We start from the raw sequence: 25,436 nt of genomic DNA on the forward strand, positions 1-25,436 counted from the left end.
ACAAGTCGATACTGACGGATTACAAGGGAACGACACGAACACTGATATTTCAGCCATTGTCAGCGTTTTGAAAAGAATTTTGGCTGTCGGATAAATTGAAGACTGCGATACAAAGTGGGTTGTTTGACTAGTTGCCTAATGAACTTGGCTGTATTATGGGGCCGGCCGGAGTGGCCTTGCGGTTCTAGGCGCTACAGTCTGGAGCCGAGCGACCGCTACGTTTGCAGGTTCGAATCCTGCCTCGGGCATGGACTTGTGTGATGTCCTTAGGTTAGTTAGGTTTAATTAGTTCTAAGTTCTAGGCGACTGATGACCTCAGAAGTTAAGTCGCATAGTGCACAGAGCCATTTGAACCATTTGTATTATGGGCTGTAAATAAGACAGACATTACAAGAACTTTCTGCACCGAAAAAATAACCTGATTAAATAACCTTATTACAACCACGATGTTGTGTCCCAAAATCAGAAAAGAAATATAAATAAGAAAGAAGATACATCGAGTATCATTAGAAGAAGTGTTGCAGGTGGAACGGAGACGACAGTGTACCGTACTGGTGTAAATCGTAAAGAAACTGAAGCCATTATCACGAAACGAACTTTATAGCTACGTTAAGATACAGACTGATGTTTACAGTTACGAATGAATGTAAGAAGCAGGAGTAAAGCAATGTGGTTATAGCAAAAATAACCATTTTTCACAACAGAACAAACTGATTATGGCAAAAAATAGCTGTACAGCTGGCATGGAGACAACATTGCGTAGTGCTAGCAAAACCATGACAACGAAATATAAATCGAAATGCCCACCAAGAAGGGAAGTCACGAAAGCTGATGTTGTTAAGTTCCCTGTGAAAGAGTACGGACAGTGTCGCAAATTCCTTTTTAATTCGAAAGTGCTGTGCGTGGGTCGGAATGATGAAGTGACAGGAAGCCGATAACTAATATTACCAGCCAACTGGCATCGCCAGCTGTCTTTGCACCTAAAACTTCAGATATCGAGAACTGTTGCAGGAAGTGAAAATTCATCTCCTTAAAGTACTAGAACTAGTTGTCTATTTTTCATTGACATCAAACAATGAAATATGCCATTCATTACGGTAAGCAGTATCAAGAACTATTTCAGCTCCTAATAAAACTATTGGGCTTAATTCACAACAAAGAAATCAGACTGCGGGAAAAAAGCACTTACAGTGTACCAGACTCTTTCATTGCGTGCTGAAATCGTTAATTGTTTGCGCAATGAATGATGGGAAGTGAGCGCAACAGATGACGAATCAGATATGGACAGTCAATGACATCGCTCGGTCGTAATGTCGAAATAGCTTTACTTCCTATTAAACTGTATGAACTATGGTATGTCTGCAGGCTTCCACAATCGTTGTCACTGAAGATGTTTTTAGGTTGTTAGGCTGCGTCACTTTTCTTTCATACCATCGAACTAACTTAACCGTGGACACCGTTCAGTTTATCCTGGACACCAGAAGATCCTGAAGAAGAACCCAGCAGATGAGTTGAAACGTCTACAGCCTAGAAGAAATATGTTGCGGCGTAACAACCCAGAAGATTTTACCTCCAGTTTCATTGTGTTGCATAATGACGTAACGATTGCCTGGAATGTCTTAACCAGCGCAGCAAACCACATTCTTACAGTGTGGTTGTGAATTCCCTTTGGATTCTATCGGACATATCATCCCAACCGTTTGTAAGAATAAAATAAACACACCTGTGAGTTTAAAATAAACAATTAGTGAATCCCAAGTTCTTGAACGAATAATGTAAACTTATCTGACAGTTCTAATTAAACAGTCATATAATAAGGATGTGAAAAGAGGGTCCTAAACCGCAGATCCTTGTACTATAAAGGAACCTTTCACTGTTAACGTAATCGAAGCCTTGGGCTGGTAACGTAAAATAGTAAATGTCATGTAGTCCACGTAAAGTATTGACTATAACGTCGAGTTTGAAAATAGTTGCGCAAGTAGCGTTAATGATGCCCTACACCACCTTCCCCATCCCTTATACACGCACACACAAATCAAGCACGCCACTTTAAACTGCTACATTGCTAGCAGGCCTCTACTTTGTTCATCGACACTGACGTTTGCAGAACTAGCTACATACTTAGTTCTCGTAGAACAAAGAGAACGCAAAGAAAGGCACACAGTGGGTGCGGCGAGTGAATGAGTCGAACCCCAGACACTAGCGATACGATTGCGGGTCTCCAGACTCGTGCCGCTAATGGAATTGGCAGACAAGCCGCTGCCGCCTCGCCGCCTGGATTTATGCAAAGTGGTGCTGTGCCGGGGCTCGCAGTTCCCCAGGAATGGCACAGCTCTCACCCCTCTACCCGCGACCTCGTCACCGGCTCCAGATTGGGTCACCGAAATGTTTGCCGCCCGTCCGTCGTCGAATCTTCTTGGCAAAAACCGTTGCCGCTGGCTGCATTTAATCCCTGAAAGTGCTATTTCATATGCGGCTTTTCCAGAGGGTTTTTTTTGCCTCTCTTTATCGTTCGCCCCTCGATCGGCTTCTGAAGCGCCCCTTTGTGTTCTGGCCCTGTCCTGGGTCGATGATGACTGTGTAGCCAGAGGCTGCTTCCTGCGGTCTTTGTTCGCTGGCGAGTATACGCTGCACAAGATAGCGGCGCTAGGTAAATTGTCGCTTTAATAAAATAGCAGTGAAATTTGCTGTTGAAATCTTGCTATAGAGGATAACCAGATGAAAACAGTCTGATCTCGATGTTCGTTGATTTGACTACGACAAGTCAGTTGTCAGTAAGCCGTTATTTTATGAAAACCATTCTTTTCACATAAACACAGCACGCGACATTTTGCAATGCAGAGTAGTAAAAGTAAATATATTTGTAAAGCAAAGGCAGGAAGGAAGTATGATATAAACTATTGTTTTAAATATGTAGTAGTCTTCTTGTAAATTAAAACCAAAACAAATGTGTCACAATTGATAAAATATGACGTAAACAACTAATGGGAACGTTTTTTTTATAATGTTTTGAGCTTGAAATAAGATACTGTGAACTCAAAATAATAAAAATCTGCATCGTTTTCGACCTGCCGATCGTCGGTTGGAAGTACAGGGCAGGGCAAGTAGAAGTGTCCCGGACAAGCGGATACGACTGGACAGCTTTAACGGAGGAGAAAGAGACCTACAGTTACTTCCAACAGGATGGGCAACTGCCCATACAACGGCCGAACTTGCATTTACACAATATTCACAGTCTGTTCGCGGCTCTAGCTGGCCACCCAGGTCACCTGATCTTTCAGTGTGCGATTACTTTGTGTGGGGGCCCTCAAGTCTAAGGTGCATCAGGACAACCTTCATCGTTTTCAAGAACTGCAGCACATTTCGGATGAGACTGCAGCAATGCCAGCTGTCAAGGTACGATCCGCCTTCAGAAACTTACTCATAAAGACCCAAAAGCGGCAAGAGATGACTGGTGGTCACTTTCAACATCTGCTATAGTCAGGTTAGTATTGTATTTCCTTTCCTCCAGTGTGTTTCTTTGCACCCTGGAACTCTGTTCTCCGGGACACTTTTGTTTACCCCTCCTACAATGTTGCGGTTATGCCCCTACAACTCAGTGATTCAAATGTATTTTGCCGTTCGTTTTGACTTCAGTGTAATAACAAACATCTTTAGTGGCCTTAAATATGGAACCTACACATTTTCTAAAAGTACAGTGTCAGAATAAGTAAATGGCATATGCTGCCAGTAATTGTAAATATGTATATATTCCTGGTCCATGAAGAGACTTGTTAACAATTTTATTTGAAATGCATGTGACAGAAAGTAAATACAGTATTCATTTACTCAGCTGCACACTTAACCCGAAAATTGTGAAAATAGCATATTGATTAGATATAGCGTGAACGTGTTAAAGAGTTGAAAATTAGTACGTGGTAACATTAATCCTGTGATTACTTGAAGCATAGAAACTGCGCAAGTCATTAAAATCTCTACCGTTAAATGCCTATTCATCTTATGCAGAAACAAAATTAAAACTGATTTAAATCTGTACTTTTTAACGCAATAAACACAGGTTTGACACAAGACTTTTCGAAAATAAAAGTAAAACCCGTCAGAATTAACTGTAATATACCACACTGCAACACGTAAAACAGACTGTGTTATTAAAAGAAAAGAACAGTAACTGAAAGTGCATTCTCAAGATTGCAATCTAACACAATAACAAAATATACACAACTAGTGAAGCTAACTTGAAATGGCAATAATTCGGTTTACGCATAGTTACCGGCTATCTCATCATAATTCTAGTCACGGTTGTGTACTAAATAAACACCAATTGTTACATCGAAAGAAAAGTTTCATACTAGCAAGAGAACCGTCTACGTAAGATTACTGAGTTTTTACTAGAAAACGATATCAACAGGCTGACTGCTGTAGAGCTCTGAGAGCTGTCAACTCATAATTCTATCGATAACGAGGTCTCCTACCACGAAACCAGAGCGCTTAGCAGCACGTAAACGGCTGCTTCCGTCCGCACCGAGCGCGATGGCGCACTGGTTAGCACACTGGACTCGCATTCGGGAGGACGACGGTTCAATCCCGTCTCCAGCCATCCTGATTTAGGTTTTCCGTGATTCCCCTAAATCGTTTCAGGCAAGTGCCGGGATGGTTCCTTTAAAAGGGCACGGCCGATATCGTTCCCATTCCTTCCCTAACCCAAGCTTGCGCTCCGTCTCTAATGACCTCGTTGTCGACGGAACGTTAAACACTAACCACCACCACCACCACCACTTCCGTGTGCAGTTCCAGGAACTACGTATGCTGACAAAATATTTCTGTTTTTTGCGGTTTAGAGTGAGATGCCAATAAAATGTTTCATTAGTTATTTTCAAAATAGCAATTAAATCTAACCGTTAGTTATTTGGTGTGAATCTCGATGAAAATTCAAACTGACTCAGCAGTAACCAGGCCAACACTGGCGGTAACACTGTTAACTCAACAAGCACTGACGGAACAAGGACCAAGAATTGCTTTCAGCGCGGCTTGCTTTGTGGTAGGAATGATTGTCGTCAGCGCGACTTGCTTTGTTGTAGGAATGATTGTCGTCTTGTCCGTTTCGTTCTTTATTTATATCTGCTGCATTAATATTGAAGAATTTCCTTTCCAGTGGGCCCGCAGCTTGCACGGGGTCGATGAACGGCATATTTTAAGAAGCCTTTTGGCTACAGTATTTATTTGTTTACTCGTAGTGATACGAGTTACACGGCGTTTTGTCGTTATGAAGTGTACCTGTGAACGGGGTATAATATGTGTGATATAGTTCGTTACGTGTATGTTAGTCTTTGTCTACATATAGCTTACTTAATAGCTGGTATGACGTGCCCCATATGGCATCTTGGTGTGTAAATCTCGGTTGTGTTTCTTTCATCACACGACCATGTTATTTATATGTTTATTTCTTATTTGCTATACGTTTACAGTCGAAATTATATTTCGCTGGTAAGTTTGATTACGTTTAATTTTTCAGAGGAATTACAATAAAATTTTCGAAGTTTTTTTATATTTTATTGACGTTATAAAGGAAAGAGGGTAATCGCGATAAATACCACACAATAGAACATTTATCATTTACACAAAAACCACAAAACTCTACCTCTGAAAAATTAAACGTAATCACTTTCCGCAAAATAGAAATTCCATTCTAAACATGCAGCATCGATGGTGCCGAAGCTTTCAAAAATAACTTTACATGATCACGCAAATAAAAAGTAAATATATAAATAACGTGATCATAACAAAGAGACAACCGACATTTACGCTCCGAGATGCTTTATGGACCACGTCATACCAGTTACGACGTAAGCGTAATCTGCCATATGTAGACATAGACTAACATAATCATGTTTACAGATATACTTGACAATGGCAAAAAGCCGAAACGATACCGTCGTGTAACTTGTATCACTACGAGTAAGTAAATAAATAAATAGTGCAGCAAAAGACTTAAAATATAATATTCCACACTTCGATTCGGGAGCGTTTCTGCAATGTAATCGTTTTATGTGCCGGTGTCATGTTCCTTGACATCTGCATATCGCAAATATTACCAAAAACTACATACTTTCCAGAGAACCTGCAATGCCCCGATTCATCGGGCAGCATTTTTTTTTTTTTTTCACATACAAGTTTGAATACAAGAACCACCAAGTACACTACGTCCGTCAGCTTCACAAAAATGTGATCCAGTATGGCGTATTTTCGGTTCGCTGCTATCGACAGCACAGGAGAGTGTAACGTCAGTGTGTTGTAACCAGTGCGCGATTTGCAGGGGGGAGGGGGATTTCCCCCCCTAGCATCAGACCATCAGTACAGCTTTTCACAATGGTGCCTCTACTTTTTGAATTCCTCTCGTATACCTGTATGTAGCTGATTTTGTAAATAAGCTTTGCCAATAATGTATTTTTAAAGATATAACAAGGGATGGCTTTACTGATAGTGCATACGCGTGAATAGTGAGTTTCGGCATTAACATCTATTTATAAATAGCTGTTTAAACATGCGTAACGCCACGGTCCAAGCTAGTAACATATATAATTCTACTAACCCCCTAAGACATCCCCCCCCCCCCCCAACCCACTGGTAAAAACGCAAATCGCACCCTGGTTGTAACTCATGATTCATAAAACAGAACTCCGCCCGGACAGGCCATCAAAGCTCAACGGTAGTGACCGGCCGCCGTGTCATCCTCAGACTAAGGCGTCACAGGATGCGGATAAATATGGAGGGGCATGTGGTCAGCACACCGCTCTCCCGGCCGTACGTCAGTTTACGAGACTGGAGGCGCTACTTCTCAATCAAGCAGCCCCTCTGTTTGCTTCAGAAGGGCTGAGTGCACCCTGTTAGCCTACAGCGCTCTGCAGAACGGATGGTCACCCATCCAATTACTAGCCCAGCTCAAAAGCGCTTAACTTAGGTGATCTGACGGGGACCGGTGTTACCACGGCGACAAGGTCGTCGGCAACACATGATTAATGCTGCACGAACGCTTATGATGAGACGACATTCATTGGCTTCACCATTGTGTTACAGATCAGTCTGTTACCACTAACGTCATAAAAAAAGGCAGTAAAATGGTAAAGAATCGCGACAGTGTTCTGTTTTATAGCCAGAAACATGTTTGAATGACGTCACATGTCCTTTGCTGTAACTGGCTGATAAAGGCAAACTGAGCAGACGTGCTGTTCGATTACAACCTTCTCAAACTAAAAGGTCGTATTTGGCGGTTATTGTATTAAAACTTGACTGCTTCGAAACACTTTTTTTCAGTAAATCGTTTTTAGTTAGTTTTGTGGTGCGAAAATGTAGGGGAACGTGAACCTGAAGCGATTTATTTTTATATATCAACATGAATTCGTAAATTTCTCAAAGGTGCTGTTTCTAACAGCCACTTGGTCGTGTCCTGGTGACGAAACTCCCGTTTGTTGTTCTTGGGCAGTGCTCAGTTAGGCATAGATTCTGTAGTAAAATCTAGATACTACCATGGGAAGTGACTACGTATTGTCAGTAGTACTGCAGTATAGAATTGGGCGAAAAATGCGGAAGATCAATGTATGGCCGTCAGCGGACTCTCTTCATAACTTCGAGACATCATTTCTTCTTGTTTCTACTCGCGGTGCGATAGTGTACTAATTTTCTGGAATTTAGGCCGATATTGGCGAAACGCATTTAGCACGTGCGGTAACGGTGTTTGTATTTTGGGTGGATGGAACGGGCTGCCAGCGATAGGGACGCATAAACACGCATTCAGATTACATACAGCGCCACGTGCTGGGCGGCACAACGGGAGACCGCCGCAGAAAACACGCTAATAGGATCTGCATCCGGATAGAGTTTTATCGGTAACGGGCGCGGCCCGCGATAAATGAAAATCGTACGCGCAAAACCTGCTAGAGGGTGGAGTGATGTGGGATCACATCGCTGCCTGTCCATCACTGCTCTAAAACTGTTACACTGGCAACGAAGTTATTGCTCTCTGCTGTTATTCCGAGCGAAACGTTGTTTTCTTTTCTCGTTCAAACTGATTGACTGTCAAAACGCTAAGTACTGCCCTGTAACAAAGGCTGGTTCGGTTGTTGGCACATAACCAGATTGGAACGATGACACAGTTTACTTTTAAAATCTGATGTTCTTACAGATGATCCAAAGCGTGAGGAGCTGATCGAATTTCTTTGCGCCTACGACGATAGGACGAGCTAAATACGCTTTCAAGCTTTTCTCTGAAATGTACATCACGCACAGAAAAGGATGCTGTTAAACGCAGGACATAGATTACATGAGCGTTTCGCGGGTGCTGGAATGTTTCGTTATTTGTAACCTCAAGAAAGAGAACGGGTGTGGTATACGTTGGAAAATAAGCAAGGAACAGAGAGTTCCAAAGCCATTATACCAGTTTTCCGCTGTCAAAAAACATGAAACACACATCGAACAAGCAACAAAATAAGTAGCGGAAAGCTTTCGATTATGTACAGCACTCAGCGGCCTGACCGTGTTCATTGTATGGTTTGGTTTTTAGGGCTACAGAGGATACTTCAAGAATTTCAGGCATGTGTAATACCTTAAGCCATGAATGAAATACTAATTAGGAAGAAATTCTGTTGTGCACTGGGCACTTAATATGGACTTCGCGAGGAAATCTGCCTACTTCTAAGAGTCGTATGCTTAGACTCACATGTCAGCGAATCACTATAATTGCGTAGGAGAGGGTACTAGCTGCTGTACCATGTATTACCGTTTCTTTTATTTCCATTCGCGAATGCTGATTGAGAAGAATGAGCTCTTATGGGACTCTCTTATTCTTCGAGATCTCTATGTAAGTGATGTGTTGTGGGCTGGACAGCGTTGTATCATTGCTACTCACTGCACAACAGTCACATCTCTTGAGTTCAACGACGTGCCGCAATGGATGACGCGGTAGTATTCTGCTAGACTTACAAAAAACACTATACTGGAGTTAGGTTCTGAAGTCCTTCCGCACTCGCCTTCTGCATCTGGTCTTGCTCCCTCAGATTTTCACCTTTTCCGCTCTTTATCGAACATTATTCAAGGAACTTCCTTTCCGGATGAAAATGAGCTCCGAACATGATTCGACGAGTACTAAGTGGTTTCTTCAGTCACTGAATCGAAAAGTTACCCCAGCGTTGGCAGACTTGTAAATAGTGAAGGAGAATCTATTACTGATGACTAAAGTCTCTGTTACGTGTATCTGTTGTGCTTATTAAATGTATGGAAAAACGCTGCGAACTTATGCACCAACCTAGTATTTAGAATGATACTGACACATGGTGGCGAAGAACATACATAGCGAAACTTCCTGGCAGATTAAAACGGTGTGCCCGACCGAGACTCGAACTCGGGACCTTTGCCTTTCGCGGGCAAGTGCTCTACCATCTGAGCTACCGAAACACGACTCACGCCCGGTACTCACAGCTTTACTTCTGCCAGTACCTCGTCTCCTACCTTCCAAACTTTACAGAAGCTCTTCTGCGAAACTTGCAGAACTAGCACTCCTGAAAGAAAGGATATAGCGGAGACATGGCTTAGCCACAGCTCAGATGGTAGAGCACTTGCCCGCGAAAGGCAAAGGTCCCGAGTTCGAGTCTCGGTCGGGCACACAGTTTTAATCTGCCAGGAAGTTTCATATCAGCGCACACTCCGCTGCAGAGTGAAAATCTCATTCTGGAAACATACATAGCGTTGGGGCCGTCGGAAGAAAATGAAGTGTTTATTTGAGTCTGGCGTGCTTGAGACACTGAGCGCGACCGGCAGGTGGCTGTCGTTAGCTAAGGATCGGATGAGGCGGCAGGCTGAAGCGCGCTTCCATTACGGGTCAGTGTGGCCGCGTATCGTACCGTATCGCAGGACGCGGACTGAGCTGGCGAACAGCGGGGCCGCGCGGGCTGCCCTCGGTGTTATCAGCGTGTTGGGAGCGACTGACCTTGTGGTAGCGGCTGGAAGGCATCCCCGGAGCTGAGCCGTGCTGCGTGTGAGTGGCGCGTGCAGCGGCCTCCGTGTCCCTGCCCTGCGGTGAGCGGTGTCCCAAACTGACTGACTGACTGGCCGACTATAGCTGGCTGCTGCTGCTTCCTCCGGCGCTTCCGTCCCGAAGGTGAGGTGAGGTCCGGCCCCACCCCCGCGGCACAGGTAGAGAAGGGCAAGGAGGGAAGCGCCGAAACTGGGGCGCCGGACCGCCTTTTAGCGAAGGCTGTCCTCCGGATGTTACGTCCGCCGTTCACTTCGCCATTGACCGCCTGGTTAGTGGTCGTACGATCCAAGTTATACAAATTCGGCGCGATCGTTGGTGTACAGCTACTCTTTTATTCTCAAAATAATCTCCTACAAATAGTAATTGGCAGCCATCAACCATTGAAATCGTACTTAACACAAATCGCAGCGCTTTTCGAGAGACGTGGCTCTCTCTTGAGGGTGATAATGCTAAAACTACATCCGTCTAAAACAACAAATCTCTGGTTACAAGTTTGCGGCGTTGATGAAATAAAATAAAAACATAGTGGGCTAGGGCCCCTCTTCGTACTTTCTGATTGTCAAAATTCTACGTGTAACCGCCCTTTACTATCCACAGTCGCGCACCAGGCAGTGTCCTCGTCAGTATTATACATCTATATCTACATAATCCGCAAACCACCGTACGGTGCATCGCGGAGGGTACGTCGTACCACCACCAGCCATTCACCTTCCTGTTCCACTCGCATGTAGAACGAGGGACCATGTCTCTACGAGCCCTGGTTTCTCTTTTGTTCGTGCTCCTTACACGAAATGTACGTTGGCGCCAGTAGGATCGTTCTACAATCAGCTTCAGATGCCGCTTCTCTAAATTTTCTCGACAGCGTTCCAAGAAAAGAACGTCGCCTTACCACCTAGGAGTTCTCGAATCATCTCTGCGATACTTGCGTGTTGATCGAACTTATTAGTAACAAATCTAGCAGCCCGCCTCTGAATTGCTTCTATGTTGTCTTTTAATCCGATCTAGTGGTTATCCCAAACACTCGAGTAGTACTCCAGAATGGGTCGCACTAATGTGCTATAAGCTGTTTCCTATACAGATAAAGTACATTTTCCTAAAACTCTCCCAATAAACCGGAGGTCCACCATTCGCCTCCCCCACTACAACCTTCACATGCTTGATCCATTTCATATCGCTTTGCAACGTAACGCGTAGATATTTAATCGGACAGTGTAAAGTAGCACACTTCTAATGCTATATTCGACCATTTTGATTGATTTCGTATTCATCTGCGTTAATTTACGTTTTTCTACATTTAGAGTAGCTGTGAGTCATCACACCGACCAGAAATTTTGTCTGAGTCACCTTGTATCTTTCTACAGGCACTCGACGACGACAGCTTGCCGTATGCCACAGAATCATCAGCAAACAGTCGCACATTGCTGCTCACCCTGTCCATAAGATGATTTATGTATACAGAAAATAACTGCTGTCCTGTTATACTCTCCTGGGGCATTCCTGACACTAACCTTGTGTTTAATGAAGAAGAGTGTCCTGTTGATGCTTCAGCTCGTTTCCATGGGTATTATTATTACTTTTATTACTATTGTTCAAAATGGTTCAAATGGCTCTGAGCACTATGGGACTTAACTTCTGAGGTCATCAGCCCCCTAGAACTTAGAACTACTTAAACCTAACTAACCTAAGCACATCACACACACCCATGCCCGAGGCAGGATTTAAACCTGCGACCGTAGCGGACGCCCGGTTCCAGACTGTAGCGCCTAGAACCGCTCGGCCACACTGGCCGGCTATTATTATTGTACCCATGGTACTACATTACAGTTAGTTTACAAATTCAAAACATGTTGTAGAAATGTCCACAAGACTTTGTATGAGTCAGTTTGATTTTGAAGCCCAGAATTCGGCAGTCTTGATTGCTGGAAAATTTGCTAAAACTGGGCCATCCACCCGCGCAGGCTTCAGGCGACTTCGGGAAGACCAAGAGGTGTTCATCATCTTGAAATGCTTCACACTCGCAGACTGCATCTTCAGTAATGTACCCCCACCGTTTCAAGTTTTGTTTACACCGCGTCACTCCAGTTCGCAGCTTGTTCAGTCTTCCACATGTGGTGGGGTAATTGGAAAGCAGCAGCGCGGTCTTGCTTTAGGTTCTATTACTTCCAGTTGCCTCGTTTCGCCAGTTCTGTTCGGCGAGCGGAAGGTGGCAATGTACTTGCGTCAGTTGTTTTAAGAAACTCTTTCTCGTGTTCAGCATTAGCTTCTAAACATGGTAAGCCCGGAATAATTTTCCTTTTTTCTCCTCAACCTCTGCCGCAGTTCTTCGTCTACTAGGTTTTGCCTAATGGCAATCAGTTATAATGCGGCCTGTCTCGTTAAGGGCAGTCTCAACGTGCATGATGTGTCCTGAGTTGTGCCAGACTGGTGCTGCATATTCTGCCGTTGAGAAGCATAGAGCTAGAGCAGATGCACGTGGAACGTTTAGTCGGACCCCCCCCCCCCCCCCTGCCCTGTTAGTGAGCTTGCCTGTAATGGTGTTTCGGCTGCAGAGTTCTTGAGCTTCATTTCCATGCAGTGGTCTTTGAAAGTAAGTCTGAAGTCGAACTTTACTCCAAGGTATGTAGGGGTGTCCCAGTGTAGAGCAAGCTGATATGTCCGACGTGCGACTGTACTCGCAGTTACTGCCTGAACCGCAATACAGTTCTACTGGTCACCTACTTTTCTTCCATTTACAAACATAATGTTTGCATGCTGACGTCAACGATTGCCAACCGCTGCCTCCCATCCGTAGAATGTAGCAGAAAGTCAATATGTGGCTTGTGAGTCTGCTTTGGTGCAATCGCATGATCACCACGCTAGTTTCAACGATAGCTCGTCATCTTCAACAGTTTTTATCCACAGATACAAGTATTGTTGACAGATTCACAAAAAATTACGTTAATTTTCAGCATTAATGTGGTTGCTTGTGTGCTGATGAGTCTACGTTAACTTTCAGCATTAATGTGGTTGGTTGTGTGCTGATGATGCAGCCAGAGCATGTACTAAAATTAACGTAATTTCAAACTATAACAATCAGTATTTCATATGTTTCATATGTGTTTCGCTATGTAACAGAAAGCATTCTCAGCCATTTTTATACTGCTCATTTACAGTGCTACAATCAGAGCACAACACTGCAGAGGCTGTGACTGTACACGATATTTGAAATAAAGACTACGTAGCTAAAGCGTGATTGATAGTTGTTAATACATTTGACTATTTTAAAGTTTCATTTAATGTAACTTAGTAATAACATATTTATTACATAAGTAGGACCTACTTCTAAGAACGTAACATCACCAGTGTACGCATGCTACGCCTTCTGACCAGTCATCGCGTTTGTGTTTGTTTACATTTATTATTATGAAGAACAGATTATAGCCAAAGTAGCTGCAGTAGAACAGTCAAATCTGGTAAAACTTTAATGGCACGTTACGTTAGATGCGAATTTTTTTTATGTTTACAGCGTAAAGCCTGACTATCAAATCAACTACGCTAAGAGTATTGCGATGAAATTAAATTTGTATTACAGTGTACTGAAGTAAGATAGCTGATATGTAGTGCACTAACATGCACAGTTATTAATAGTAAAGCCTAAATGTCACATACGTTAATTTTTCCTAATGTACAGACTTAATGAATGAACTTATATTGTAACAAGTGTTGTAGTAAGTGTGAAATAAGGCAATGGCGAAAAAAAAGACAGAAATTAAATTTTAAACCCACTCTTTTTTTTTCTCCAAGCACATTTTTGCAGTAAATGGTCGATACTCCTACCTCGAATACCGTTACAAAGTTGGTGTCGTCCAAGTGACGGTAGATGTATCCTTGTATGTACGAGTACGTTAGTAACTTAACAGTTGTAATCACGCAGTCAATGAAGCCTGAGGTATTCATAGGTGAACATATATTCTAATATCCATTCATTTCAGTGAATTGCATGCCAGAACACAATTAAGTGGACCTAAAGTATTCCAGTCGGGAAAGGAGACCCATCAATTTCCGTCTGAAAACATGAGGCGTGTCACTAACATCCTTCAACTCATGTGGGATATGATGTAATATGTGTTACAGTTTTCTGCGCACATTTTTGAATAGTTCTCGTGATGTAAACTTCTTTCCTCTGTTATGTACTGACTCAATTGATGCTCTTATATCTAGGTAAGACAGAGTAATACGCTTCAGATTTAAGCTTGATTTGTAGTTGTAAACACGAAAACCTGTCTTAGTTTCGTTCACTCCAATTTGTATCTTACGTGTCTTTCTTTTTGCTGTGCAAATATTACCTGCTATTAATATTCATGTTGCACTACATAACACTGTAAGAAGAGAATCAAAACACCCGACGCGCCGGCCGCGGTGGTCTAGCGGTTCTAGGCGCTCAGTCCGGAACCGCGCGACTACTACGGTCGCAGGTTCGAATCCTGCCTCGGGCATGGATGTGTGTGGTGTCCTTAGATTAGTTAGGTTTAAGTAGTTCTAAGTTCTAGGGGACTTACGACCACAGCAGTTGAGTCCCATAGTGCTCAGAGCCATCTGAAAACACCCGACGCAGTTTTTCGATCGCCTCCTCTTCAGTCAAATGCTTTCTTTCTTAGTTCTTTCTAGTGTTGTTTCGCAACATTTTCAATGATAATTTATAGTTGATGCGTTTGGTGAACATAGCTTGAATTTTTTGCTGCAAAATGATCAATTTTTTTCATGATATTGTTTCCGATGTTTCTTGGGGTATTTATTTAATGATTATCTGAGTGCTGCAATTAGCTGCTGGATACTATCGAGTTATTCGCTCGCGAAATGCTTTCTATTTCGACTTAATATAAAGCCAGTAATTTAACTGAAAGCACATTAATGAGCGAGTAAACGAAAGTACATAACACATGGAGGGGGTAATAACAAGGCCACTCTCTGAGCAGTTATTTATATACGGAACTAAAGTGAGTGCCCTGCTAATATCTCCGTTGCTAATATATTTTGTTTAAAATCTACAAGCCAACCCCCTTTTACGAATAGAGAATGCGACAGCCTTATCTCTCGCCATTAGGTTAACTTAATCACTTGCTAATAATCCCCCCATCTTCGGGGTATTGAGCTTTAATATATTATTATCTTGCGAATGAGTCTATTTACTGTGAAAGCTGGATCAGCTTTTCTCAACAGTTTACCGCCTGTTATTTGTCGTATACCGCAAGTGATTTTATCACTAATTTGGTCAAAATGGTTCAAATGGCTCTGAGCACTATGGGACTCAACTGCTGTGGTCATCAGCCCCCTAGAACTTAGAACTACTTAAACCAAACTAACCTAAGGACATCACACACATCCATGCCCGAGGCAGGATTCGAACCTGCGACCGTAGCAGTCGCACGGTTCCGGACTGCGCGCCTAGAACCGCGAGACCACCGCGGCCGGCACTAATTTGGTCAGTTACGCGTTAAAACGACCATCATTAATTATTTGCAGAGAATTTAACGCTTCAATTGCGAAGCAGACGCCAACTACAAAGCCTCGCTCTTCCGAAATTGTAACCATTTGTAACTGACATCCTTCGAATTTTCCTAGCGTGTTTCTTTTTGAAAGGACAACATTTTGGCTTGCAGTGTGTGCTGCAGTACTCGAATTACTACTGCACTGAGCTGATCACGCCGCATTACGGTTTGTTATATAGGTAACGCCAGGAAGAAGCACATACAGTAATTCCAAAACGACAAGGAATGAACGGATTATGTTTATCACATTAGATGATTCCGACTAAGGTAACAAAGAACAAATTGGAAAGTATTTCAGGTGAAATGGTGCTTCTTGGTGAATTAATTGATTAGCATGTTCCGTCAAACTTCGTTATGCTGGTACAGTGTGTAACAATGAATATATCAAGGAGTCGGTTCAGTGACGGCCTTGGACAGCTAGGTGCTGTGTGCATGGATATGATCTGCCATTGCTTTATTTGCAACGAAGCGACTTCTAAAAACTGTGGTACTGGCACAGGAAAAAAAAAACAAAGTCTTAACGCAGACTAAAAAATGTTTTATGGGCAGGAGCAGAAAGAGATGGACAAGGAGGGCTACTGAAATGGAGTGTGGACTGAGGAGCACAACTACATAACTCAGAGCAGTTAAATAGAGAAATAAGTGTAACACAGTTCCCTATTTTGACAACAGTGATCTTTAAGCTTTCCTTCCTCATATAAAAACAGACTGTACGCAGGAATCAGCTATACCCTCTTGGAATATTGTAGTGTTAAACGTTTCAGAGGGTATGACTGCATTCTCAGACATACGCTTGATAATTTTATTTCAGCATAGGCACCAGTTTAATAGGGAAATTATCAAACGTACAATTAAGAGAATAGTTTTAACGTGGAAAAGCGTACTAATAAAAGAAATTCTGCGTATTCTGTTAAATTGTTTTTGCATAGTGATATTTGTTTGATAAAGACTGTGTACAAAGGACTGGAGTTGCTTGTTGCACGAGTTAACTTATTTAAAATAAAATGTTTTAGAGGGTTAAAGAGGGAGAAAAAGGGGAGGGGGGATTGTCGGACCGGAGGAAAGGGAAACTGTGTGTTTTGGTGTAGTCAAGCACGAAATGTGAGTTAAAATTCTGAAATTTTGCTTTATTGACTAGGTTAATGATCTACTCCCTTCTTAAGACTGTGTCTGCGTTATCTCTTTTTTGAGAATACTGGTGGTACCGCTTTCAGGCGTGCTATCAGCTCCGTTAACCATTTGATACTCTGAGAGTACCTTACAGGAAGAACTTGGTGATGTAGACAAAGACACAAAGGTTAATGGCCTCTTCACCTACAATATTCAAATATTCGCTGCGCTGTTGATACAGTATTGATTGCTGACAATTTAGATGATCTTTAACAACTTGTCCATCTAGTAGAAACTACAGCAGTAATTGCGTCTAAATATCTACACAAAAAAAAATTTATATCGTCTCACTACAGGCCGACTGCTTTGAAAATGAAAATTAAGATACATTTGCTCCGTGATAGAAAGAGTAAACCAGTTTAAGTACCTTGGAACGTGACCCTGTGAAGATTAGAGATAGAAATGTAGCATAGAGAACGCCTGTAACGCTTTCATAAAACTTAATAAATTTCTCAGAAGTACAGAACACCAAATATATTTATCTGCAGTTGAATATAGAAGGGAGATCGAAATGGATAGGCAGAAGAAGATCTTTTATCGATTGCCGGGCAGTCGGAGAAGTCTCCTGTCTTCCAGCAATAGCGCCTTCCTTTGTTCAAAAATTATTGAACTTTTCTTCAGCCATTCTAAATAAATCATTACCAGTGGGTCTTCGGGTGTGTGACCGCGTCATGATATGACAAAACTACCGACGTTTGGGCTGCTATTGAAGATAGGTTTTATGTGTAACCCAAATGAAGTCTTCGTGCAATAGTTTTATCATATCATGGTGCGGTCACTCACCCGTAATACTGTTACTGAAATGAACTTCGGCCGCGCAACCGTTATATCATACATAGCCCTTACTAAAATTTCCACAGCAATGCATAGATGCCTTATGTGTACTAAGCCTTTTATGCTGTATGGCTACTTGTTATTCGGACAGTGTTAGACGCCGTGGGTGGCAACAATCTCTCCATCGGTGCATTGTGTTCCTCCCCTTCTAGCGGCATCTACCGGGATGAAAACAGTCTGTGGGTCCAGTATTCTGCCCTTGTCCATCTCACATGTACCATATGGTCGCTTAAGGCGGCTATACGACATACAGCGAAAATATGAAGTGACTACAAACGGTCTCATTTCTCAACGCAAAGACGTAATGGTATGAAATAAATAGTTTCTGACCAGTAGAGAAAACTGTTTCCTCCTCCTCCACCACTTGATTTAATGAAATGTATATTTTCTAGAAATGGAATAACATATAAAAATGTCTGTATTGGGCGCCTAATACATTATCTTTAGGACGTCACCCATTGGACGTGGATGGGATGTGAAATCACAGCAGCGTCCTCTGTTGCTTCACACTAGGCGCCCCTCATTAAGATTGGAATTTTTGGTCATGAGGGACAGTTCATCCTACCAAATGTCAATATTTAATTTCGGTATCAAGTAACAAGTAATTATTATGACGGTCCAGAGCAAAATTCGTTTTGCATGTTACTAACAAAGCTTCTATGGTTAATTCTACACAATACAGGAAGCTGAAATGTGAGACATCAATATATAGCCTCGTGATTTGAGTCGCCTTGCCACGGTTCGCGCGGTCCCCTCATAACTTTCCTCTTATTTGTTATTGACGCGTCCGCGAAACTTTTTGGAATGACTGGCGCCAACAGCCGCTGCGAGAACATGCTAAAGACAAGTCTTGTCAGATTACTGTGGCGCAGTATATTTTGGGAAACTTAGTATAAAATCCTTCTATTGTCTTTTCAATAACGTTTTTACTTCCTCAGTACACATTTTGGAGTCACGGCCCATCAACAGAGCTTCAGTCGTTGTTTAAGGACTTTCGTGGCCATATTAGCTAGCCAGAATGGCGTATGAACATGGTATCTTGACGTAGCTGTGTATTTAACCTGCAGCAGTTACTTGTCATGTGATATGCAACATAAGTCAGCAAAATTCACAGCACTGGTGATGGAGCTGTGAGTTGGAAATGTACGCTAGGAAAGTAAACAAAAAAAAAAGCAATTGAAAAACATTGGACGGATTTTGCTGTCAAGTTTTCCAATCACTTTAGTGTCTCGGTTTTGCCAAGAATGGACACTGTGGCTGTGAAGAAATTGGTGTGACCGCCGGCATTTGAAACGATTTACGGAACTTTTGTAGCGACGTGACATAGAGGTTGTATCTACCGTGCGAGTTGCGGTCGGTGCTCCCTCCTTCAGTTTGTTTCTTGACTACTGGATGAAGGTAGTGGGTGGCGTGTAGTGGAGTACCTGGCGGACGTGTGGCCGGACGCGTCCCATGGGGCAGACAGTGGGCAGAGGCGCACGTAGGCCGCGCGCCACGGGAGTCTCCGCGCAGACTGAGAGGCAGGTATAGCTGCCTGCTGTGCCGGGGTTCTGTGTGTGTGCACAATCTGCTATTTAGTGTGCTTTAGCGATGAGCGGCGCCGTCTATAGTCGCTTGGTGGCCACCCAGAAGTTACTGGTAAATGCTCGCCGTACAAGGCCTTTGGAATGCTGGTGGTATAGGGTTGGAATGCGGTTACGCGTGGGTTCACATTAGCACAGGGCTTTGTTTCGAAAGAGCGGTGTCCCGTTTCTTCTCAGTCTTTTGTCATCCATTCGGCGGCAGTTCAAATCCTCTAAGCAATGCTTGTAGGACTGAATTTGTAGACGTTGACCACACAGAAAAGAAAGTTCGAGTACAAAAGAACAACCAATCGCAGTTAACAATGCTATTTCGTTAAATAAATAAATAAAAAAAACGCTGTGAGCGCTTTCGAACAGAAACGCTCATCATCACAAGACTGTTAAAATCACGTTTACATTGTTTTCTGTTTTTCGTTTCTTCAGAAGTTGCTTGCGCTTATTAACTGAACCTGCTCAGATTGGGGTCATGAGACCCCCTCTCACATCTAACCAGGCAATCTACATATTTATATTACATTTATTTCGCTGTTTTCCATCTCGTGTAGCATCTAAGATTTGGAATATTACATACATGGTGCAAGGAAAAAAATGCAGACTATTTTAGTTCGTTCATGATAACTACGATGACTGTTTTAAACTGTGAGCTCTATCAAAAATGGACATGAGAGATTAGAGAGAGAGGGAGGAACTAATAAAAACACAATGTACTAAAATAACGTAAACAAAGTTGCAATTGAATCTGGAGCTATTTCACTGCTGTCACAGTTTTCGCCAGTTTTGGAGTCATCCCCTTTCTTGTTACATTGAAATCATAGACACATCACTATTGGAACCGCCATAATTCTGAGAAATCTGTCCTGCTTTCGATGTTTTGCCTTTTAAAATTGTTAGAATTCTTCCGTGGATGGTCTATAAATTACTTAATATCTTATTTGTAGCTTATTATTATTATTATTATTATTATTATTATTATTACTATTATTACAACCTATTTTTGCCCTTAAGACAGTGTTCAACTTGAACGTTATAAGACTGTTCAGTTTTTCTTGTTTTCTTCTTCTTTTTCTCTTCTCAAAATCTCGTCATTTTTTGACTATATTTCTGGTTCCTTTGCTCCGTCGATAATTTTCCCGTTTTCTTCCATTCTTTTAATTCAAATTTCGTGTTCATAATTTTGTTTCTGAATTTGTCTCTCATTCGTCATGGCCCTACTGATTCCAGCTTGTAAGAGGTCTTCTTCTATTTCCTGATTTTTTTTTTTTTGGCTCAGTTGTTTACTACAGCAAAAATCCTCTTGGTGTGTCCACAGAATGTTAGTCTGCATTTTCTGATCATTTCTTTGAGTCTGTATTTGTTTTCTTATAACTCATTGGTTGGTCTCTTCATCCATATGCCATCTCTGTGCACTGCTCCAAAATGTTTTTTTGTGGATTTTACATTCTATTTTTTTCTGCCTGATATGCCGTTTATTGTCGTTTCTGATGCGTAGAGTGCTTCTCGTATTACAACTGTATTGTAGTGGCCGAGTATGACCTGTCTTGAAATATTTCTTTTATTGCAGTGCGTCCATGTCCGTTTGTACGCTTTCTGAAGTTTTTCTGCTCGTTTGTTTCTCCTATAGATATATATTCTGCTAGGTACTTGAATTTATCCATTCTGTTAGCGTTTCCGTATTTTGTGAGTATATATTGCGTCTTGTAATTCTTATTTTCCTATATTGAATGATTATTTCTCGTATTTGCACGTGCCGCCGGCCGGGGTGGCCGATCGGTTCTAGGCGCTTCAGTCCGGAACCGAGCGACCGTTACGGTCGCAGGTTCGACTCCTGCCTCGGACATGGATGTGTGTGATGTCCTTATGTTAGTTAGGTTTAAGTAGTTCTAAGTTCTAGGGGACTGATGACCACAACAGTTAAGTCCCATAGTGCTCAGAGCCATTTGAAGCATTTTTTTGCTCTTGCCGTGTTTGTCTATATGATCCCCTTTGTCGCTAGCACCAGATTCCTTCGCAAATTCATTTATCTGCTTCCATCGTATGTTATTTTTGTGTCGACTACTTTTGGAACACAGCAAACTGAGGCTACACGCTGAAGAGGAAGAGTGTGACTTTTCTATGCATATCATGTTTCGTATTTTTATGTGCCAGGTCGAAATGAGAAAAATCAATAGTCCCTTGACCATGGCATTCATATTGGCCAGTGTCGCATGTGGTTTTTTCTAATTGGAAAGTCTGCAGAAATAGTGCTCTGTGTCCAATACACAGGGTGTCTCTCCTAAGAGTCGTCAGTCGCATTTTCTCTGGTGTTTCGGCAGATACCTGCAGTTTGTTTTTTGCAGCGTGTGCATGGAGTCAGCCCAAACAAGTACTGTTCAACACATCTTTAGTGTGACGCCCAGCGTCAATGAAAAGCGTCAGTTTGTTTCCCGTTACAAACAAAACGATTCGTGAAGTTTTACGTGCCAATTCGACAGAGCGGTCCATAATTATTATACTGCGATATTCGATTTATCGATGTGAATTAACAGGGACAGTAAAACACAAGCAATAACCAGTACTTCAGCAGCGACAGCACCGCACTGATCCGCGCTGACTGCTACAGCCAAACAGAAGCGCTGCTCAGTCGCTGTTGGATTATTGATCGTTCTTTGTGTTTTATTGTTTCTGTTGATTTATATTGATAAAACGAGTGACGCACTGGACTAATTTGCGATCGCCCTACCGTACGGGCACGTAAAATTGCATTTTAAAAGCCATTTTGTTTGCAACGGGAAACAAACCGACTCTTTCCATCGACGCTGGGCGTCGTATGAAAGACGCGATGAGCAGTATTTGTTTGGGATGACTGCAGCTAAACGTTGCAAAAACGAAATTAAAAATAGCAGAGAAATTGCCCCTGACGACTCATAGGAGGGACACCTGGTATGTATTGAAATGGCAAGCACCCAGTCAGCCTAAACTATATGCGGTTTTAAACGACAGAGACTATTTACGGAACTTATAAAGGATAAACACAAATACTGAATCTGTCAAAATGGCTCTGATTCATCACGTACACAATAAATTGCTTGTACCTGCTCGCTCGTGCAAACAACTCCCGATCGTCAAAATTAGTCATTAATCAGACGTCTGCGGCCCTTGCAGAGTCGTACCTCACTCGCGCAAAACAAAACCGATGAGCATGATATCCCACTGCGTCAGGAATTGAGCAGATTCACATAAAATGACGTTTGTAGCTCAAAAACTAGTCTCATTTTCGCCCCTTTCTGCGGCTTCATGTTGCGAAGTTTTCTCTGACACGCCATATCCACCCTGAGTCTTGACGTAGAGAAAAACATTTGCCCACGAATGAAACCCCTTAACCATAACATTGGGGATGAAACAATGAACAGATACCCTATCGACCGGCGTCACGAGTATAAAAGTACATCACTGTACCCAATGGAGAGGTATTAGTTTTTCCCCAGTACTACCTCGCAGTACAGAGGAAACGACATGAAGTCGTCCAATAATCCACATCGTGGCAGGTCTGCGGGTATGTGCAGCATGACAGTACAGTTTGCCTGACTGCGGATGGACGAGGCACCAGGCATTTGATGAACGTCAGCTGGTGGTTAATCCTACGGCGAAACAAAGACGCGTCCAGTCCGTGGACATTGACTATGCTGGGTGTCATACTCACATCGGTGTTACGTATATAGAAAGTGGAATGACAAAGAGAAGTCAGTATGGCCCTCGCAGGAGGATGACACACCTCGGAGACTCGTTACGGTTATACTGCTAGAGAATTACTCTGTTAACGGCGGTGGCAGTTCTTATTTAGGTTGCCATCATCGTTAATGATAATGCATTATTGTCAACAACAACAACAACAACAACAGAATTGGGTGTATAGTGAAATACAACTGAGTGAAAGCCGGCAAGAGCGTGTTGTAGTCTCCACGAAGGCTGTTTTTGCGTCCAACCTCGCCATATAAATCATCGTAATCTAAATACAGTCTCTAAAACGCAGCTGGAAAAACAACAATATCAATCAGTTAGGAATGTAAAAATGTTAAAATACACCTTCACAACTGCAAAAATCGCACCTGCGTTAATGCAGACTTTTCTGAAGATGCTGCCTAGTTTTCTCAACGAATTAACTTCGCCATTGACATCGTTAACGCTGAAACAGTGAGCGTAAGGAATGCAGCGAATAAACACTGTTAACTTCCCTACCTAGACAAGGTTTACTTTAAGAACCACAGTTTTTATTTGTAATCGTCAATATCGTTTATTTCCATCAGCAACTTCCAATTGCAGACTCGCATTCGGGAGAAGAACGGACATCAAAATTTACATCCTCGATTTCCTTCCTTTGAAAACGGCACCGTCGATTTCCTCCTCCATCATTTCGGCCCTGTCTCTAGTGACCTCGCTCTCGACCGGACGTTAACCAGTAATCTTCCTTCCTTTCCTTTCTAGGCTGCAATCTTGACCAAATCTCTCAGTTCACATGTTTGCAATACTTGTAAGCTACAAATCTCAGAACTATTCCAGATACAAACAGTGGACAGATACGGACATGGTCTCTCACCGCTTTTATTCAACATGGTCTTGGACAAAATTATCAAGCAATGGGAAGAAAAAGTAAAAAGGATTCCGTTAGGAAGAACACGTGCAAACAAGGTAACCATAAAATGCCTTGTATTTGCATGTGACCTGGCAGTACTCACCAACAATAGGCAAGAAGCACTGGAATATTTACATGAAGTCTCTGTGAAAACAGGTGAAATACTTATCCAATGTAGGAACGTGTGTTTGATGCTTTTGCGCTATGTTGCAACGTTTGTAGCGTCTAACAGAGCCTGAACGTGGATCGAGCTTACCTGGATACCTGCCTCCGGCAGGGTTACCTCCCTGCTCGGGAAATGGCTTTTACGCTTTTACAGTTCGTTTCCTGGAATCTTGCAGCGGTAAAAAAAGCGCGAGGCAATTACGACTGAACAGAGTGTTCGGAGAAATCCATGGAAAGACGGCTATGGTGTTATTTTACAGCTGTCGTTGTTATCTGTAAGACGGAGCTCCGAAAAAAAAAAAACTGCGCTAAAGCCTAGTCTACTCTATATAAACTGCACTGTAAGATGTAATTTTTCAGCAAAAAAGTTAATTTTGCCATATTGAATTTGTGAATTACTCGCGCAGTTAGACTCATTGCTTTCAAACAAATATTTAGTTGTACCTGGATGCGAAAGTGGAACGACTGAAATCTGTTTACTGCTGATGAGAGACTATAGCTCATTCATATCGAAGACGTCTCCCAAAAGACTCCCTTGTGCGCCGGCGAGGAACAACGCCAAAAATAAAGACAGAAATGGTTTCATCAGGGAAACAGAAAGGTAAACTTGAACTGGGAAGTGATCTTGAGAAAGTACTCCAACACATTCTTGAACGTACATTGATTTGTTGTATCTTATTGATTCTTATTGTGTTCGGGTTATTATTATTCTGAAGAAGCTACCAATTTTCACTTAGTGAACTTTGCAACTTTAAATGTGTTTCGCGAAATCAGTTGATACGTTCTATTTGTTTACTACTTAGCCATCTACAAATAATGTGGTGCTGCAAGAATTATGGTGTGTCAAGTCGTTTGAGATGCAGAAGCGGTTACTGTCATCGTTACCTGCGGTATATTTGTGTGGAACTTTTCCGAATAGAGATAATACTCTGTATTCTGTATGGAAAAGAAAACCTCAGTCCAGTTAAAATATGGTTAAACATCCCTTTGATCGAATTTTCAGTAGTAAATCTCATTGAGTTACTGAGTGGAAAGTGACGTGTCTAAATGAATCGCGAAGTATTTTTTTCCGTGGTTTTCGCTTGGTACTAAAAAAAATTCTGTCAGCGATTAATTCGGACAGTACTTTACTGTGCCTTCGATTCCTCTTGTACGGCAGAGCACTGCCACGTGGTTTCTCACCTTCGTCGTGTGTCTGAGGTTGAGACACCTGTGGTCGAAGCACGAGATTTTACTTACCCTTCCAGCATGAAAATAACTCATTTGTGACACTCGTGTGCGTAAACATTCATGTGAATCACACAATACAAAGTGTAAATAACACCACAAATTTTTTTTATTCGTATGAATAAACGTAAATTATTGGTGATGTAGTTCAGTATAGCTGACAACGCAATGAAAGCTGCGTGTCTCCAGTGTGAAACGGGCCGCTGGCTGGTCGAATCAGATTACGGCATCTGATTTGATCCATTACAAATGGTTTTTTAAAGCCTGCGACTGTGAAAACAATAGGTTTGTTT

General features: G+C 42.3%; 2 protein-coding genes across 6 annotated transcripts in view; one reads left to right on the plus strand and one right to left on the minus strand.

The window, feature by feature from the left end:
• The window catches only part of LOC126272269 (mediator of RNA polymerase II transcription subunit 20), a 526,313-nt gene that overhangs the window by 90,827 nt on the left and 410,050 nt on the right, over positions 1–25,436 (plus strand). The window lies entirely within an intron of this gene.
• The window catches only part of LOC126272268 (facilitated trehalose transporter Tret1-2 homolog), a 342,290-nt gene that overhangs the window by 69,766 nt on the left and 247,088 nt on the right, over positions 1–25,436 (minus strand). Inside the window, exon 1 of one of the 4 annotated variants that reach the window (XM_049975008.1) lies at positions 9,980–10,083. The exons of 2 other annotated variants lie outside the window; for them this stretch is intronic. In XM_049975008.1, the coding sequence (XP_049830965.1) occupies positions 9,980–10,003 (24 nt within the window). In that variant the 5' untranslated portion in view covers positions 10,004–10,083. Of the gene's footprint in view, positions 1–4,896; positions 4,936–9,979; positions 10,084–25,436 lie in introns of those variants that run through there. One more of the 4 variants, XM_049975011.1, reaches the window with a different exon arrangement.

Source organism: Schistocerca gregaria, chromosome 5 (genome assembly GCF_023897955.1).
Source record: "Schistocerca gregaria isolate iqSchGreg1 chromosome 5, iqSchGreg1.2, whole genome shotgun sequence".
NCBI lineage: Eukaryota > Metazoa > Arthropoda > Insecta > Orthoptera > Acrididae > Schistocerca > Schistocerca gregaria.